The sequence below is a fragment of the Psammomys obesus genome, unplaced genomic scaffold, assembly GCF_907164565.1.
Source record: "Psammomys obesus unplaced genomic scaffold, mPsaObe1.curated_primary_1811, whole genome shotgun sequence".
Classification (NCBI taxonomy): Eukaryota; Metazoa; Chordata; class Mammalia; order Rodentia; family Muridae; genus Psammomys; species Psammomys obesus.
In genome coordinates this window covers 46837465-46855197 of record NW_026596051.1, presented here as the reverse complement: position 1 = coordinate 46855197, position 17733 = coordinate 46837465, and the positions used below count along the sequence as shown (strand labels likewise).

General features: G+C 43.1%; 1 protein-coding gene across 1 annotated transcript in view; it reads right to left on the bottom strand.

Moving 5' to 3' along the window:
* Klb (klotho beta) overlaps positions 1-17479 on the bottom strand; it is a 33065-nt gene extending 15586 nt beyond the window's left edge. Inside the window, exon 1 of the mRNA XM_055624303.1 lies at positions 16642-17479. Within this exon, the coding sequence (XP_055480278.1) occupies positions 16642-17379 (738 nt within the window). The 5' untranslated portion in view covers positions 17380-17479. The remainder of the gene's footprint in view (positions 1-16641) is intronic.
* Between the last annotated feature and the right edge of the window lie 254 nt (positions 17480-17733).

Below are 17733 nucleotides of genomic sequence, written 5' to 3'. Positions count from 1 at the left end.
AAGCTCTCTGTGTAGCACTTATGGTTATGACTTGACTCTGTCAAATAGCAGGGAAAACGTTTTGTGCCGGGATAGTCCATTGGACCATCTTGCCGGCGTGTGCATGGATGATACTCACAAGAATCTGTAGGGACAAAGCAAAAGGGACTGCAGCCAGGATCTGGCTACCTTGCACAACCTCCTATGGTCTTCCAAGGCCATCTTCTATCTTGTCCAAGGCCATCTACCTTTGGAATGATTGATTAAAGGGAGTGTCAACCTTTGTTCTTTAGACTCAGTAGCTTGACAGGGACCTAGATGCCTTTTGCCTTAAAGCCAGCTCTTGGGACTCACTGGACAATAGGGGTCCCAACATCTCATCCTTATTCAGGTCCCTCACATGTCCAACAGGCATATCTCTTTGATTCCCTCAGAAGTCCAGGCTGATAAATAGGTGATAGGAAGCAAATAAGATAATGAAACAGAGATGAAGAAGTTAGGGATCAGGACGACAAAGAGGGACAATGGTGCAGAGGATAGCTTGAAGACAGATGATGGCAACTGAGAGAATTAAGGAACTCCCAGTCATTTGAAAAGTGAATTTTACACTTGTTGGGGTTGCCTGGGAGGCTTGGGGGGGGGGATGGATGGGTATGATCAAGATACTTTGTCTAAATACATGAAATTGAAGATCAATAAAAGATACTCAATTTTCCAGGGACAGGTGGGAGATTGTACACCTCTTTAATTCCAGCACTTGGGAGGGAGAGACAAGGGGGATCTATGTGAGTTCGAGGCCAGCCTAGTCTAATAGAGAGTTCCAGGCAAGCCAGGCTTGCTATTCTGGAGACAGGGTCTTAACAACAACAACAATAATAAAATAGAAAGTCATTTTTCTAAATCTGCCAGATTTCAGTCACATACATATTGGTTGAAATAGCATCATGTGGTTTGTAAGTTTGTTGACTGCTAAAGCTATTGAGAGAACAAAATAAAAACTTAAAAATTTTTTCTTTAAAATATCACAATTACCATGCACAGTGGCACACACCTGTCATCTCAGCACCCTGGAGGCTTGAAGCAGGAGGGTGAACATAGCTTTTTTTTCTTTTTTTAAAATTCTTTATTAATTACACTTTATTCATTTTGTATCCCCCCTGTAGTTTCCTCCCTCGCCCCATCCCAATCCCTCCCTTCCTCCACCCTCTGCCTGCATGCCCCTCCCCAAATCCACTGATAGGGGAGGTCTTCTTTTCCTTCCTTCTGATCCTAGTCTATTAGGTCTCCTCAGGAGTGGCTGCATTGTCTTCTTCTGTGACCTGGTAATGCTGCTCTCCCCTCAGGGGGAGGTAATTAAAGAGCAGGCCAATCAGTTCATGTCAGAGACAGTCCCTGTTCCTATTACAATGGAACCCACTTGGATACTGAACTGCCATGGGCTACATCTGTGCCGGGGTCTTAGGTTATCTCCATGCATGGTGCTTGGTTGGAATATCAGTCTCAGGAAAGACCCCTGTGCTCAGATTTTTTGGTTCTGTTGCTCTCCTTGTGGAGTTCCTGTCCTCTCCAGATCTTACTGTTTCCTACTTCTTTCATAAGATTCAGCTCAACCATGTTTGTAGCAGCTTTATTTGTAATAGCCAGAATCTGGAAACAGCCCAGATGCCCCTCAGTGGAGGAATGGATACAGAAATTGTGGTACATCCACACAATGGAATATTACTCAGAAATAAACAACAAGGAAGTCATGAAATTTGCAGGTAGATGGTGGGATCTGGAAAAGATCATCCTGAGTAAGCTATCCCAGAAGCAGAAAGACGCACACGGTATATACTCTCATATAGACATATAATATGGGATAAACCTACTAAAATCTGTACACCTAAAGAAACTAATCAAGAGGGAGGATTCTTGTTAAAATGCTCAATCCCTATCCAGAAAGGCAAAGAGGATGGACATCAGAAGAAGGGGAAAAGAGGGAACAAGTCAGGAGCCTGATACAGAGGACCTCTGAAAGGCTCTGCCCTGCAGACTATCAAAGCAGATGCTGAGACTTACAGCCAACCTTTGGGCAGAGTGCAGGGAATCTTATGAAAGAAGTGTGAACATAAGTTTGAGACCAGTTTGGACTACACAGTGAGCTCTGGCCTGCCCTGGCCTGGCTATATATTGAAACCCTAACTCAGACAACCAAAGAGCAAGCAAGCAAGCAAACAAAAGCCTCCATAACATAACATTTTCATGTTTCTGTGTTCCCTTCCACCTTTTAATGTCAGTGTAAACATTTTCCATATTGTAGACTTGATAATTGTCTTAACACCGTGACAGTTCTCTGATTTAATGACATACAACTTCCTTGGTCAGCACTCTATTTTGATAGAAATCAGCTTGTTTTGCTTTTTTTTTTTTTTTTTTTTTTTTTAAACATGGCGGCAAATGCCTTTACCCACTGAGCTCTGGGTAACCTATCTCTGAGAACTGCTCTGAATCTTCCCAAATCACTCTGCACACATCCTGCTCATTGGTACGAATGTTCTTTGGCCACCGGCTGCCAAACCTTGACAGCTCTGTTTGCGGAGAAACTATCCTTGAGTATGATGTGAACATGTCCCTCACTTACATCCTCCTGCTGGGGAAATGACCCTGGTTTTGAACACAAGAGCCCTGGGCTCTGCTTCTGGTTCTGCTGTTACTGAGCTTTATTGACCTTGACAAATTGCTTCCTTCTCAGAGTCCTCAGTTGCACCCCTCATTACAGCTAAAACTAAAGAACCTGGAGAACTGTTGCAAAGCAGACAGAGAGCTGTAGATGGCCCACAATTGATGGAGCGCTTGCCTAGAATGCTAGAAACTCGAAACAACCCTTGGCATGTGCTGGTGTGGTGGTACATCTTCCCAGCAGCACTCAGGAGGTCCAGAGGGCCTGAAACTCAAGGTCAACCTTGAGTACACAGTGAGTTGCAGACCATGTTGTGCTGAATGAGATTCTGTCTTAAAAGGAACAAACCCGAATAATAATAATATACCATAATAAGTTGGAAGTAACTTCCTATCCCCCAAATGCTGTGATTACAGGTGTGTGGCACAATGACCATATTTGGCTATTACATCATCCTGGGAAGATGGCATCACTTTTCCAATTTTGCATCTCTACGTGTTCCTGGAATTCAGAACTCTCTAGAAAGCTCACAGAGGACATGCCAGCAAATCCTCCCACTGAAAATTGGAAAGCCACATGGTTGTCCATGTGCCTAGCACAGCATGTAATACTGATGGGGAAATCCCTGTGCCTCCTTCCTAGAACCAGTTAATGCTCGCATTGGGCATTTTCCTTAGGGGTGGCAGAGGTCACATGACTCTCTCATTAACACTTCCCAGGAAAATGGTGGTCTTTACACCACCGTCAGTGGCAGACACAAAGGGCAGGGATGCATGTGGCGTGTGCACAGCATCTAGGACAGCACTACCCTCAGAGGAGGAAGAGTGCGCGTTCCTAGAGGCAACTGATTTTCAGCATCAGATGGAGCAGTGATGACATTAAGAACAGGGGAGCATAATAATATAAATAGCAAGAACATTTTTTTAGCACCAAATGTTCTGGGTGCTTTATGTGTGCTTTCTCATCTATTTATTTATCTAATTTATTTTTATCTCTGTGCACGTGTTTTACCATGTATGAGAGCACAACTGTGTGTGGGTTTGTGTGCATGTAGGTGAGATCTCAGAGGTCACTGATATGGCCTGTCTTGTTGGCCAGGTTGCTCTGACAGTTCCTTGTGTCTGTCTTTACGTGGGTTCTGGAGATCTGAACTCCAATCCCTCTAGACCGTGTGCTTCTGTGGCAGGTGCTTTACCATTTAGCCATCACCCGCCCCAGCTCTCTCATCTAAACTCACTTAAGTCCTATGGAGCAGGCACTGTCACCCCATTTTAGAGGGCAGGGAATCGAGGGGGGGAGAAATTCGGTACCCTATCTCAGTTAATAAACAAATCAAGCTTAGGCTATCTTCTTCAGTTCTTGGCTGTTGCCTGACGTTTGGAAAATATTTTATCTAATTAAATTTTTATTTTGTTTTGTTTTTGTGAGAAAGAGTCTCTTTATATAGCTTTGGCTAGCTTGGAACTTGAAATGTAGACCAGGCTGTTCTGGAACTTGGAGAGATCTTCCTGCTTCTGCCTTCCAAGTGTTGGGATTAAAGATGTGTGACTCCATACCCAGTTTAAATATTTTTCCCCTTGTAGATGAAGATGCTGAAACTACAAAAGATAAGTGACTTACCCAAGTCTCAGTGATAAGGCTAAAATCAGATGGAAGTCCTTCAGTTTTTAGTTCACTGTCATTGCCAGGGTATCATGCTAATTTAGTTATGTACCTTTGAAATGTACTGTTGTCATCTGGGCGCAGTGCACTTGCCTATAATCTCAGCAGTGGGGAGCTTGGGTATTAGAAGTTCAAGGTCAGGCTTAGCTGCATACTGAGTTCCAGGACAACAACAGTCCATGGAACAGAAGACATATCTCAAATTTTAAAATAAATAGATAGAAAAATAGAGAGACAGACAGGTAGACAGATGGCTCAATGGATGGATGGGTGGATGGGTGGATGGGTGGATGGATGGATAAAGGGAGGGAAAAAAAACAAAAGAAAAAGAAAGAAAGATAGTTGTGCTGGCACACACCTTTAACCCTAACACTCTGGAAGCAGAGTGTCCATGAGTTTGAGGCCAGCCTGGTCTACATAGTGTGAGACCTTGTCTCAAAAAATAAAATAAAAATAAAAATAACAAGCAGGGCTCAATGCTGCACACCTATAATTCCAGCACTCTAGGAGGCAGAGGCACGCAGATTTCTGTGAGTTCAAGGCCAGCCTGATTTACAAAGTGAGTCCAGGATAGCCAGGGCTACACTGAGAAACCCTGTCTGGAAAAAAAACCTAAATAAATAAATAAAACTAACAAATTAAATGTACAAAAACTTTTGTATATTGATTAGGTTGCTACGTTTTGGGTATAGGATCAAGGGGTAAGAGGACAAAAGACCTGTGTCTATAACTCAGTTTCAGTGCAATTCAGTTCCCCAATAAAATGCATTGTTTTTATAGTTTGAAAAAGTCCAGAGGCAAGCAGATTGATGTGAGTTCGAGGCCAACCTGGTCTACAAAGTGAGTCTAGGACAGAAACCCTGTCTCAAAAAAAAAAAAAAAAAAAAAAAAGTCCAGAGAAGCAGGCTTAGTGACACACACTTGTAATCCCAGTAGGCTGGCCCGGGAGACCTTCCATTAGAAGCCAACTTGGGTTAACAAGCCCTTATTCTTAAAAATAAATAAGAATTTTAAAGGTCAAGAGAATAGTTAGACACGGTTTCTGTCCGGGAGCTGGACTGTTTTATGTGTTTATTCCTGCAGATTTCCCAAACTTTAAAAAAAATCTCAAAAGGAAAAGAAAATGGAATGCACACATTGTATTACGCATGAGGTGTCATTTATACCCAGTGATAACATGTTGATGTTCCAAATAAAGCAAAAGGAGGAGGCTACAATGCATACTGGATTAACAAGAAAGAGGGTCAGATAACAGCAAACCCCTGGCTTTTATTTAAGATTCAGGCCACAATCTCTGGTTAAGATAGGAGGTAGGAGGGACCAACATGGCATTCCTTCCTCCACCCACGCCCCTCCATTTTAGCTTTTGGAGTCAGGGTCCTTGCTATGCAGCCTGGGCTGGCCTGGAACTCACTGTATAAACCAGGCTAGGTCCTCTGCCTCGGCCTCCTGAGTGCTAGTTGTACAAGTGCGCCCCACGTACCTGGCAATGTATCACCTTCATATCAAAACACCCAACAGTAAAAGATCCTGGCTATTGCCCACTTCTGGGTTCTCCCAAACCATTTTCAAATGACACCGTCGGACCACTGGGAGGACCACTTTAAGTAATTCTTCGAGCCATTCGTGATTGACTGATAAATTAGAAGGCTCAAAGCTATGCTCAGCATTCCCAGCACTACATTGCCCAAATTGTTAATGCTCGGTGGTTTGAATGAAATCTTAGGCCATTATTTTTATTACTGTTGTGCATGCGTGCTCAGGAGTGTGGTGTATGTGCCCCTGGTGTAGGCACACACGTATACAGGTGCTGTGCACACAGAGGCCAGAGGAAGACACGGAATGTTCTACTCTAGCACTCTCTGCTTCACTGAACCTGAAGGTAAGCTTTCACCAGTAAGCCCCCGTAGTCTTCCTGTCTCTGCCCCCATGGTGCCAGTTACAGCCACACCTGGCATTTACCCTGGACGCTGAGGTGCAAACTCAGATTCTCATGCTTGCACAGCAAGTGTTCTTTCCCACTGAGCCACCTCTCCAGCCTCCTGTATATCTGTGGACTTTTAAAATTGTTGCTGTTGTTTGTTTTGGAGACAGGGTAGTCCTATCTGAACTCACTGTGTAGACCAGCCTGGCCTGGAACCCACAGAGATCTGCCTGTTTCTGCCTGGGTTCAAAGGTGTGTACCACACCTAGCCTATGGCCTGTTTTCTAATGTTGAGGGTTTTGTTTTCTCCAAGATTTCATAGTAAATGACTTAGTGTAGGGTGAAGTTCCCCTCAAATCATGTTCTCAAAGCATCCATTACCATTTCCATGACTTCTAGTAGTTTTTACTTCTAGCTGGCTTATTCTCCATGTATGAGAGTGTTCAGCTGTTTAGATCAGACTGTGATGTTATTCTATGATCATTTATAATTATATTTATTAAAACTTGTTAATCATTCACTGGAGTTTAACTTTTTCTACTTTATGGTCAGAAAAAGTAAACATTACTCTCTTGAAGGTTTTTAGAATGCCATTTTTAGCCTTCAAGTCTGTGAGTATTAGAAATAACAGTGTTGTGGGTTTAGAAACCGTCTTTGACAAATTTCCACAAGCAGTTTTATCACTTATTTAATTTTGATCAAAATAATCTCAAAGAATAATACTAGTTGTATAGCCAGGCATGGATATAACCCTGAAATTTCAGCACTCAGGAGACAGAGCCAAGAGGATTGGGATTTGAAAGCCAGCCTCACCTTCATGGAGAAACCCTGTTTCAAGCAATAAACACAACAAATGTAGATAGATGGATAGATAGATAGATAGATAGATAGATAGATAGATAGATAGATAGATGGATAGATAGATGGATAAGGAGCCCAGGGTTGGGGGATGGATAAACTTGTATAGGTGCTTGTTGGAGACTGCCTAGCTGGGTTCAATCCCTGGAAACAACATGGTGAAAGGGAAAAAGTTTCTAGCCATTTTTCTCTTTTCTTCCTTTCCTTTTCCTTCCTTTCTTCTGTCCTTCCTTTCTCCTTGCCTTTCTCCCTTCCTTTCTCCACCTCTTCTTTCTTCCTCCTTCTCACTCTTCCTTCCTCTCTTCCCTCCCTTTCTTTTTTGGATGTATGATATGAGGGTTGGGAGAGCCCAAAAGCAGGAGATTGGAGGACAACTTTCAGATTCTGTCCTCTCCTTCCATGGTAAGATCTCAAGTTGAACTCAGGTTGTCAATCTTGAGGGCAAGTGCTTTTGGCCACTGAGCCATCTTGACCACTCAAGATTACTACTTTAAATCTGTCAGGTTACTATCTCCTATATTTTATTTAAAAAAAAAAAAACATTCGGGGATGGTAGCACATGCCTTTAATCACCTTTAATTCCAGAGCAGAGGCAGGAGGATCTCTGTGAGTTGTACTTAAAGTCTAAATAATATTGACACTAAAATATTGAGCAAATAAAATTAACACTATCAAGACCAATGAAAAACTCCATTTTAAAATAGGTTAGGGCTACCCTTTTTTTTTTTTTTCAAGACAGGGTTTCTCTGTGTAATAGCCCTGGTTGTCCTGGACTCATTTTGTAGATCAGGCTGGCCTCAAACTCACAAAGATCTGTCTGCCTCTCAAGTGTTGAGATTAAAGGCACGTGCCATCACACCTAGCACTTTAGGGCCAACCTTTAATTCCAGCACTCAGGAGGCAAAGACAGTAGGATCTCCGAGTTTGAGGCTAGCCTGGTCTACATAGGGAGTTCTAGGACAGGCAGGACTGTAGAACAGTGGTTCTCAACCTTCCTGATGCTGTGACCCTTTAATACAGCTACTTCATAACTGTAATTCATAACATAATTTGCTACTGTTATGAGTCATAAGGTAAAGATCTGTGTTTTCTGATGGTCTTGGGTGAACCCTGTGAAACCCAGAAGGGAGAACCACTGACACAGAGAGAACCTTCTTGAAATAAAGTAAAATATGTCAGGAGTAGAGAGAAGGCAGCTGAGTGGTTAAGAGCACTGTCTCCTCCTGATCGCTAGCTCCCACATGGTGGCTCACAGTGGTTTGTGACTTCAGTTCCCGGTCATCTGACACCCTCTTCTGGCTTCCATAGGCACACACGTGGCATATGGAGGGAGAATGCCATACACATATAAATTAAATGAATAAATAAACAAATATGTTAGTCACAGAGTAAAAGGTTAGGTTTTCAGCTCCAACTGAAAGATCTCCATTAAGATCTTACAAATTTTCCCAAAGGAGCCTTTGAAAATTTTACAGTTCTTGAAAAGCCTCCTCTTGAGGCTGCAAAGATGGCCCAGCAGTTAGGATCATACTTGTGCTGGGCAGTGGTGGCACATGTCTTTAATCTCAGAATTAGGAGGCAGAGGAAGTTGGACCTCTGTTGGTTTGAGGCCAGCCTAGTCTACAGAGTGAGTTCTAGGACAGCTAAAACTACACAAAGAAATCTTGTCTTGAACCCTCCCCACAACCCCCTAAAAAAAAAAAAAAAAAAAAAAAAGAGGTGGCTCTGTGTTGCAATGGATAGCCATTGGACTTCTACAGGGGCAGGAAGGAGATGAGGGATGGAGGGTGGGATTGGGAGGGAATGAAGGAGGGGGCTACAGCTGGGATACAAAGTAAACAAACTGTAATTAATAAAAAAATAAAATAAAACACTCAAATTAAAAAAAAAGTGAAAAAGAACACACTGAACACACTTGCTGCACAATCAGGAGGATCTGAGTTTGGCCCCAGCACTCCATGACGACCAGCTGGGAGTGGTCCACACCTACACTGTGCTGTGCAGGCAGAGACAGAGGATTTCTGGGGCTTGCAGATTCAGGGGGAGACCTGCCTCGAAGGAATGCAGTGGACAGTGATGAGAAGGACACCCCAGAACTTCTTCTGCCCTTCCTTTGAACAGTATTTGTATTTTTCAAGATACTGCTGGTGGGATGGTAGGCTGGAAGAGACTTAAAGGTAATATTTACCGTACTTCAGTGTGTCTCCCACACCTGCAGCCTTCCTGGTGTTCCCAACAGAAGGTTTGGCAGTGTGAGGGCAAAGGGAGACTAATAAATCATGGGAAAAGGCTTTCCACAGTTCTTTTTGTGGTGTTAACACTAGCTTCTGTTTAAGAATTTCAACAGCACCTTTAAGAGAAAAAAGAAAAACTATATAGAGACAGTGTGGCTGCCTGAGGAGGCCATAAGAAGGAGGGGACCTGGCTGGACTTACAGGAAGTTGTTAGCTGCCACACTCAGGTCCTCTGCAGGAGCAGCGAGTGCTCTTAGCCACTTAGCTGTCTCTCCAGCCCCTCTGTGGAAGGACCTTTGTTCTGTTTACTTGCTGTTTTGTTTTGTTGTTTTGGCTTTTTTGAGACAGGGTCTCAGGTAGCTCAGACTAGCTATGTAGTAATCTTGAACTCCTGATCCTTTTGTCTGCACTTCCCAGATTCTGGGATTACAGGCATATCACACCACACACACAAATAAAAAGTTAACAGCTGGGCATGGTGGTACTGGCCTTTAATCTGAGCACTAGAGAGGCAGAGGCAGGTGGTCTCTGTAAGTTTGAGGCCAGCCCAGTCAACGTAGTGAGTTCAGATGGCCAGAGCTACATAGTGAGACTCTGTCTCAATCCCTAAATAATAAAAATAATAATATATAACAACATTTTTACATTTTTAAAAAGAAAAACCATTAAAAATAATCTATTTCATTCTTTGTCATATACCTAACATATGCCCAGCATAATGTGAGCTTCTCCAACTAATGATGCAAAGAAATACTGTGGCAAAGTACTCAAAGAGGTGAAAAAATAAGGATGAAATGTAGACTCATTTCAAGCTCAGGAACCGGCCAGTAAGGGCTTGACCTAGAGTAGACTTTCCCAACATTCTGTGCCCTAAGTGCTTCTTTCACAGTGTGAAGCAATCTCTTGATCCCTAAGGAATTTCAAAAAGCATGTCAGCATTTGTGTGTGGCATACAAAACAGTGTTGACATAGGTTATATTTTATAGGAAACTATGTTATTAAGGACTGTAGTGTAAAGTTCATTTAAAATAAATTTAGGGTCAGCGAGATGGCTCAGTGGGTAAAGGAGCTTGTTGTGAAGCCTGATGCTATGACCCACAAACTAGAATGAGAAAACTGATTTCCCTATGTAGTCCTCTGACCTTTTCAACTGAGAGTCACAGCCCCACCCTCAACACACACAAAAAATCCTTTTCTTCTCTCTCTGTCTCTTTCTTTTAGACAGTCTTTTTATGTAATCTTCGCTGTCCTGGGTCTTTCTAAGTAGACCAGGCTGGCTTCAAACTCACAAAGAATCATCTAACTCTGCCTCTCAAGTGCTGAAATTAAGGGTGAGTGCTACTATGTCTGGCACACACAATAAAGCAGTGGTGATGTACGCCTTTAATCTCAGCACTCAGGGAGGCAGAGGCAGGCAGATCTCTGTGAGTTCAAGATCAGCCTGGTAAACAGAATGAGTTCTAAGACAAGACAACCAGGGCTGCCCAGAGAAACCATGTCTCATGGGCTGGAGAGATGGCTCAGCAGTTAAAGGTTAGGCTCACAACCAAAAATATAAGAGAAACCCTGTTTTGAAAAATCAAAAAATGAACAAAACAAAACAAAAAACCAATCATATATTCATTGGTGTTTTCTATACCAGGTATATGTACTGTTTTTCGTTTGTGTTTGTTTGTATGAGCCCTCAGATGTCCTGGTGTGAAGGTGGAAGTCAGCAGACAGTGTGTGGAAGTTGGTTCTTTTTCCACCATGTCAGTTTTTGGGGATTTAATTTAGGTCATCAGGCTTGGCAACAAGCACCTTTCCTGCTGAGTCATTCCACTGTTGTCCCCATTTTTATTTTTTTGATATAGGGTCCTACCTTATAACTTAGGCTGGTTTCAAACGCATGGTCTTCCTGCCTCAGTTTCCTAAGTGCCGGCATTATGGGCATGCATGAAACACAGTAACACAGTACTCAGGTTTTTTTGGTGGTGGGGGGGAGAAACTCACTCTGTAGACCAGACTAACCTCAGAGTCACAGAGATCCTCCTGCCTCTGTCTCTTGAGTGCTGGGATTAGGTGTGTACCACTACACCTAGCTTTTTTTTTTTTTCTTTTGGTTTTTCAAGACTGAGTTTCTCTGTGTGGCCTCAGCTGTCTGTCCTGAACTTGCTTTGTAGACCAGGCTGCTCTCAAACTCACAGAGATCTGCCTGCCTCTGCCTCCCAGAGTGTACATCTACCTTTTATCTATTTATCTATCTATCTATTTCTTTATTTATCTATTTATTTATTTATTTTGTTTTGTTTTTCAAGACAGGGTGTCTTGATGTAGCTTTGGCTGTCCTGGACTTGCTTTGTAGAGCAGGCTGGCCTCAAACTCACAGAGACCCACTAGCCTCTACCTACCAGAGAGCTGGGATTACAGGCATGCACCACTGAGCCTGGCTATACCCAGCTTTTAAAAACATATTTTAAGATTTCTTTTTGCAAGTCTGTGTAGATGTGTCTTTGTCTACGTGTGTGTGAGTGCAGGTGCCCTCAGAGTCCAGACGAGGGCACTGGGTCTCTTACTGCTACAGTTACAGGCAACTGGGACTCACACAACATGGCTGCTGGGAACTGAACCTTGCAGGAGTGCTCTCAAACATTGAGCCACCTCTCCAGCCCCCACCTAAAATCAGTTTTTGAAAGCATTGTGTCTCCTCTGAAAATAGAAAAGTGTACAAGTTAACTTTGAGGTTGTATGCGATAGATAGATCCAGTGACAACGTCCTTGAGGTGTGTAGTGAGACCACAGTCCTCTTTCTATGCCCCAATCCTTGTCCTTTATCATTTGACTCCTTGTCTGGTATAGATAGAAGCTGCTGGTTTTTGAAAAGGGAAGAGGGCCCTTGACTGCTGTGATGCATTTGGCAATGTCTGGAGGCACTTTGGGTTGTCATAAGCCTATGGCAGGGCTGAGTTCCAGGTGAGGAATCAGATGGGGTGAGGAGATATGGAGCAGAGGCTGGGAGTTGCTATAGTTCTACTATCATAGAATAGTCCATCACAACAGAAAGTTGCCTGGCCCCAAATGTCAATAGCCCTGAGGTTGAGAAATCCTCACACTGTGTCAACAGTGTATGTCTATGAAAGATAACATTTCAAAGCCACAAAACGGTCACAGCTAACATGGACACCAGCCGTGTTTTGTGGAGTAATAAATGGAATGAGTGATTGCTCCATAAGCAGACTCATATCCCCAACCCCTGACACTGTTTACTCAGAGGCTCCAAGATGCTCCACTCTAAGGCATAAATTTACAAACTTAGATTATTATTTGTGCCAGGCATTGGTGGTGCAAGCCTTTAATCCCAAGCGCTCAGGAGGCAGAGGCAGGCAGATCATTGTGAGTTCGAGGCCAGCCTGGTCTACAGAGTAAGTTCCAGGACCAATGCTACACAGAGAAACCCTGTTGGGGGGGGGGCAAGAAAAAGATTATTATTTGTATTTATTGACTTAAAAATGGAATAAAAAAATGAAAAAATGAATGCCATTATTTCCTTGACTAATTAATGTGAACTCTTGGGGGTTTGATAACCAAAGAAAGAAGTAAACCATCTACATAAACCAACTATCCATGAAACTTTACTTTTTATTTTGAAAATTGCATTGAATTTATCTTGTGGCCTTGTGGCCATGCATGGTTTGGGAGGTGTGGGAGCACATGCCACAGACTTCATGTGGAGGTTCTTTCCTTCCATCTCACCATCAGGCTCGGTGTCAGGTGCCTTTACCAGCTGAGCCATCTTGCTAGCCCTATGTATTTATTTATTTTGAGACAGGTTCTCACTATGTAACCTAGGCTGGCCTTGAACTCTTTCTGCTTCCACCACCACCACCTCCACCACCAGGATTAACTGGACATTTATTGCCATGCCTATCTGTTGAACTTTAAAACTGAGTGTAAGAGATTTCTCTTTTAAAAATTTATTCATTTAATTTTGAGACAGGGTTTTGTTGTTGCCCTGGCTGGCAAGGACCATGTAGACCAGGTTGGCCTCAAATTCACAAGTAACTGTTAGGATTAAAGGCACATGCCACCAAGCCCAGCTAAAATCTTTCTTCTAGAAAGGAGAAAACAACACCAACAGATACGAGTGAGGGAGGAAAAGGTCCTCTGAGGGTGTCCTAGTTGCTGAGTCCATTATCTCTGCTTAGTCAGCCAGGAAATTGCTGCTTTTTGCTTAAAGCCAACTTGAATTCAATTTGTCACTTGCAACCAACAGCACCCTGACTAGTACACCACCAGATTAATAGCAGCAATATTTCAAGAATTAGCGACAATACAATGAAACAGGAAGATTGAATTTGACATTGGTTCTTTGATTACAACGATTAAGTTAGAGGGGCTGGAAAGATGGCTTAGTGGTTAAGTGCACTGACTGCTCTTCCTAAAGGACCCGGGTTCAATTCCCAGCACCCACGTGATAGTTCACCACTGTCTGTAACTCCAGCACTCTCATACAGACAGACAGACAGACATGCAAGGCAAAACACCAATGTACATTAAAAAAAAAAAATCAGATGATATGACTGTGGTGAGTGCACAGACCTGACAATTACCTTTGAGGTGGCGACTGTCTTAGAGTAAGTTTCTCACAATGTTGGATGGGAAAAGCACACATTTGAAAGGCATTTTATCTGGATGGAACGTGCTAGAAGGGCAGGGTGCAGAGGAGTAGCAAGGTAAGCCTGGGCCACTACCAACAGCACATTATGACTGGCTGTGTGTACTTCCAGAGGGTGATATGATAGGGGAAGGATAAAGTGGCCAGAAAGGAGGTTTTGAAGGGCTGGATAACAAATTAAGACCTTAGCCCCAAAGCTTTGGGAAGCCACCAAAGTATATTTCAAATATTATTCTGTTAAATGTGCATGCTAATAGCTACCTTTAGAGGTTGTTGTGAAAATTACATGAAAGAGTTAAGTTGATTAGAGGCTTAAAAATGGCCACACCAAAAACTCACCCTTATTCGGTTCCAAACACTTAAAAACTCAGAACAGAATGTCCTTTGGTAGGTGGGATTATGGAAAATTCACGCCAGTGGTGTAGACTTAGTTTAAAGGAAGCTCAAAGCATCTTCAGAGCCCGATGCAGGTGAGGGTTGGGATTGTAGCCCAATTGGTAGTTTGTTTGCCCAGCACATACAAAGTGCTAGGTTTGTTCTCCAGCACTACAGAAACCAGGAATGGCTGTCCATACGTGTGTCCACAGCGTAGGGCGTGGGGGTAGAGGGTAACAATCCCAAGGCCACCCCCAGCTATATCACAAATATAACAAATTCAGGGCTAGTCAGGGTTGTGTGAGGCTTCGTCTTAAAAACAAAAACAAACAAGCAAACAAAAGCCCAAATTCCAGGTTAGTCTGTAAGGAGCTGGACCTTTCAGGTTCCCTCCAAACCATGACATTTCAAACTGAGAGAAACGTTTCAAGATCATTCTAGAACTGAAATGACTCTAGCAGTCATATGGTTTTTCAAAACCTCTGAGTGGTAAAGAATAAAATATCCTATGATCACATAGCAATTGAGTTTTAGGTTAGCTTTAGTTTAAGCCGTGTTTTGTGATCTAAAAGCTAAATCTTAAAAAAAATGCTTTTTCTGAGCTGGGCATGGTGAGGCACGCCTGTGTCCCAGCACTTGGGGAGGCAGAGGGAGGTGGATCTCTGTGAGCTCGAGACCAGGCTGGCTACAAAGTGAGTCCAGGACAATTAGAGCTACACAGAGAAACCCTGCCTCAAAAAAACCCAAATAAATAAATAAAGAAAATTAAAAGCCTTTTCTGGGGCACTAGGGGAAACAAGGAAGAAAAATACTCTGTTGTGGCTTAAAATATCAAATCAATCTATTTTTTTAAAGACAGGGCTGAGAGGAGACATGTGGGAGCAGGTTCACCTCAGGCTTCCAAAGCATTGCGAGATTTCTCTCTGGTGCGATAGGTCACTGGCTGATTCCAAGGGGCTCCTCAGGCCATTTCTCTAGGCTAGTGGCTTACAAATTTTAAGGGCATCAGAGAAATAACCTGGGGAAATGTGAGTAAGAACAAAATCCTCAGAGATGGCTCAGTGGACCTCAGCACTTGGAGTCAAGCCTGTGACCTGAGTTTGTTCCTGGGACCCACATGATGGGAGGAGAATGGGAGGAGAGGACTCCTAAAGGTTGTCCTCTGACCTCCGAAAGTGTGCCATAGCACGTGCACAAGGATTGGTGTGTGTTTGTGTGCTTGAGCATGCTCTCTCACACACAGAGTCATGCATAAATGTAACAGAATTTTTTTTTTTTGGGGGGGGGAAGGTAGAGCTGATGAAGTAGAGGAAAAGAGAAATCATGAAAATATAGCCATTTTGGATGTAGCAAATGAGCTTGAAATCACAGTGCAATCTGTTTCTTGCCAAGGGAATAAACCTACCAGATACATATTAATATGAGTCCAGGAAATCCAAAAGAAAAGAAGGGTTAGATGGAATGGTTTTATGTTCCTGGATACTTTTTCTGTTTCTACATATTTGAAATTTTGATTCCTTACAAGTTACTTCCCCTAGCACTTATAAACATTATAAGATGTTATTGATAACTTTTCCCCCATCTTAAAAATATAACATGTATTTAGAGTAATCAATTTTTCTCAAGTGAGCTAGTTATCCAAGAAGTTAAATCTGATTTTAGATGTCAGCCTCCTGTAAGGCTGTGTCTCTCCAAAGTTCCCATATTATGCCTAATAAAAATGATTTATTAGGCGTAATCTGGCTTCTGAAACACAGTATTTTAAATACCTCTGCCTCATTTTTTATAATAGCGGTTTTATTTAACTCCCAAGTCGTCATCCCACCTGGGCACTACCATTGTCTGTGCTTACTCTGCACAGGTGAGCTATCCACTCCCTGTACTATGGCTAAAGACCATTAAGAACAGGAGCTGCACATTCATACTGAGGATGATTGTGCATTAACATTGTGTGTATTGTCAGAAAAGAAACACAGCCTCTAAATGTAGAAAGTGCTGTTTCCCCACAGAATAAAACTAGACTCCCATTCTCACATTCAGCTACATAACTATGTATGTTAAAAATGGCCTTAAAGCACAGCTGTGGAGGAAACGAACTAAATCCACATATCAATACCAGCTTTAGAAGATGAAACACATCTCACTTTAAAGATAAAATCTGAGGACAAACTTTGTAAGTTAGCATAATCTTCATGGTGTTGGTTTTTAGTAGATTTTTACCCCTAAAACAGAATGTTTCCTTTAACCCCCCAACCCTATGTTCTGAAGCTTTTGTAAGAAGCCAGCTGTACAGTACCTTGATCAGGTTGTGTCCCACAGTGTAGACAGCTGCTAAATTTCCCTTCTCTCCTGGCGCATGCATACCTGTGCCAAACCCATTCCAAGCAACAAGGTAAGGGTTGTGAATTGTAATCCAGTACTTGACACGGTCTCCAAAGGTCTGGAAGCAGAACGTGGCATAGTCATTGAAGAGATCTACCATAGTCGCATTTTTCCAGCCCCCATATTCCTCCTGTAGCGCCAAAGGCAAGTCCCAGTGGTATAAGGTAACGACTGGCTCAATACCCCGGAGTAGCAGAGCGTCCAGAAGCACATTGTAGTGCTGGAGACCTTTCTTGTTCACCGCTCCTACCGTTCCACTGGGGAACAGCCGTGGCCAGGAGATTGAGAACTGATAAAAAGAAACTCCCAAAAAATCCAGAGCCGTCAAGTCTTTTTCCAGAAAAACGTAACTGTCAGCGGATCTCTCCGTGCTGTTGACACCCTTCAGGCGTGCGTGGACGAAACGATCCCAGATCGAGGGTCCTCTTCCATCTGTCTGCCGACTCCCCTCCACCTGAAACGCTCCGGTCCCGACGCCCCAGAAAAAGTTTTTAGGGAAAGTGTCATAGAGGAACAGCTGACTTGCATTTACCGGACTCACGTAATGTTTTTTAACCCACATGGCTTTCCCGTCTCCAGAGAGTCCGGTAACGGCTCGCAGCAGAACAAACGCTGACAGCAGGACAGATCTTCGCAGTGCCCTGTTGGACATTGTTTTCCTAGAGCGTGTGTTTCTTTCATCAGAGCTGGAGAAAATCCATTCATTCCCTGGAGACCCTGCCGCACAGCCTGTCTTCACTTGCCACTGACTGCTGGACTGTCTTTATCAGCGCTCCAGTAAAAGCCTGTGATTGTAAAGCCCTGTCAATGATTAGCCTGCACCGGGAGACCTAGGATGGGTCAGCAGAGCCACGCGGTTTGAGGGAGGTGGCCTCGTGGCAGTCCACAGCACGTGTCGGTCGTTCTTCCTGGGATGCGGGAAATCAGATGGATGAAAACGCATCCCCGACACTAATTTGAATGTGTTAAATAAACCTAGGGAAACAATGCTCGAGAGTGGCATTTT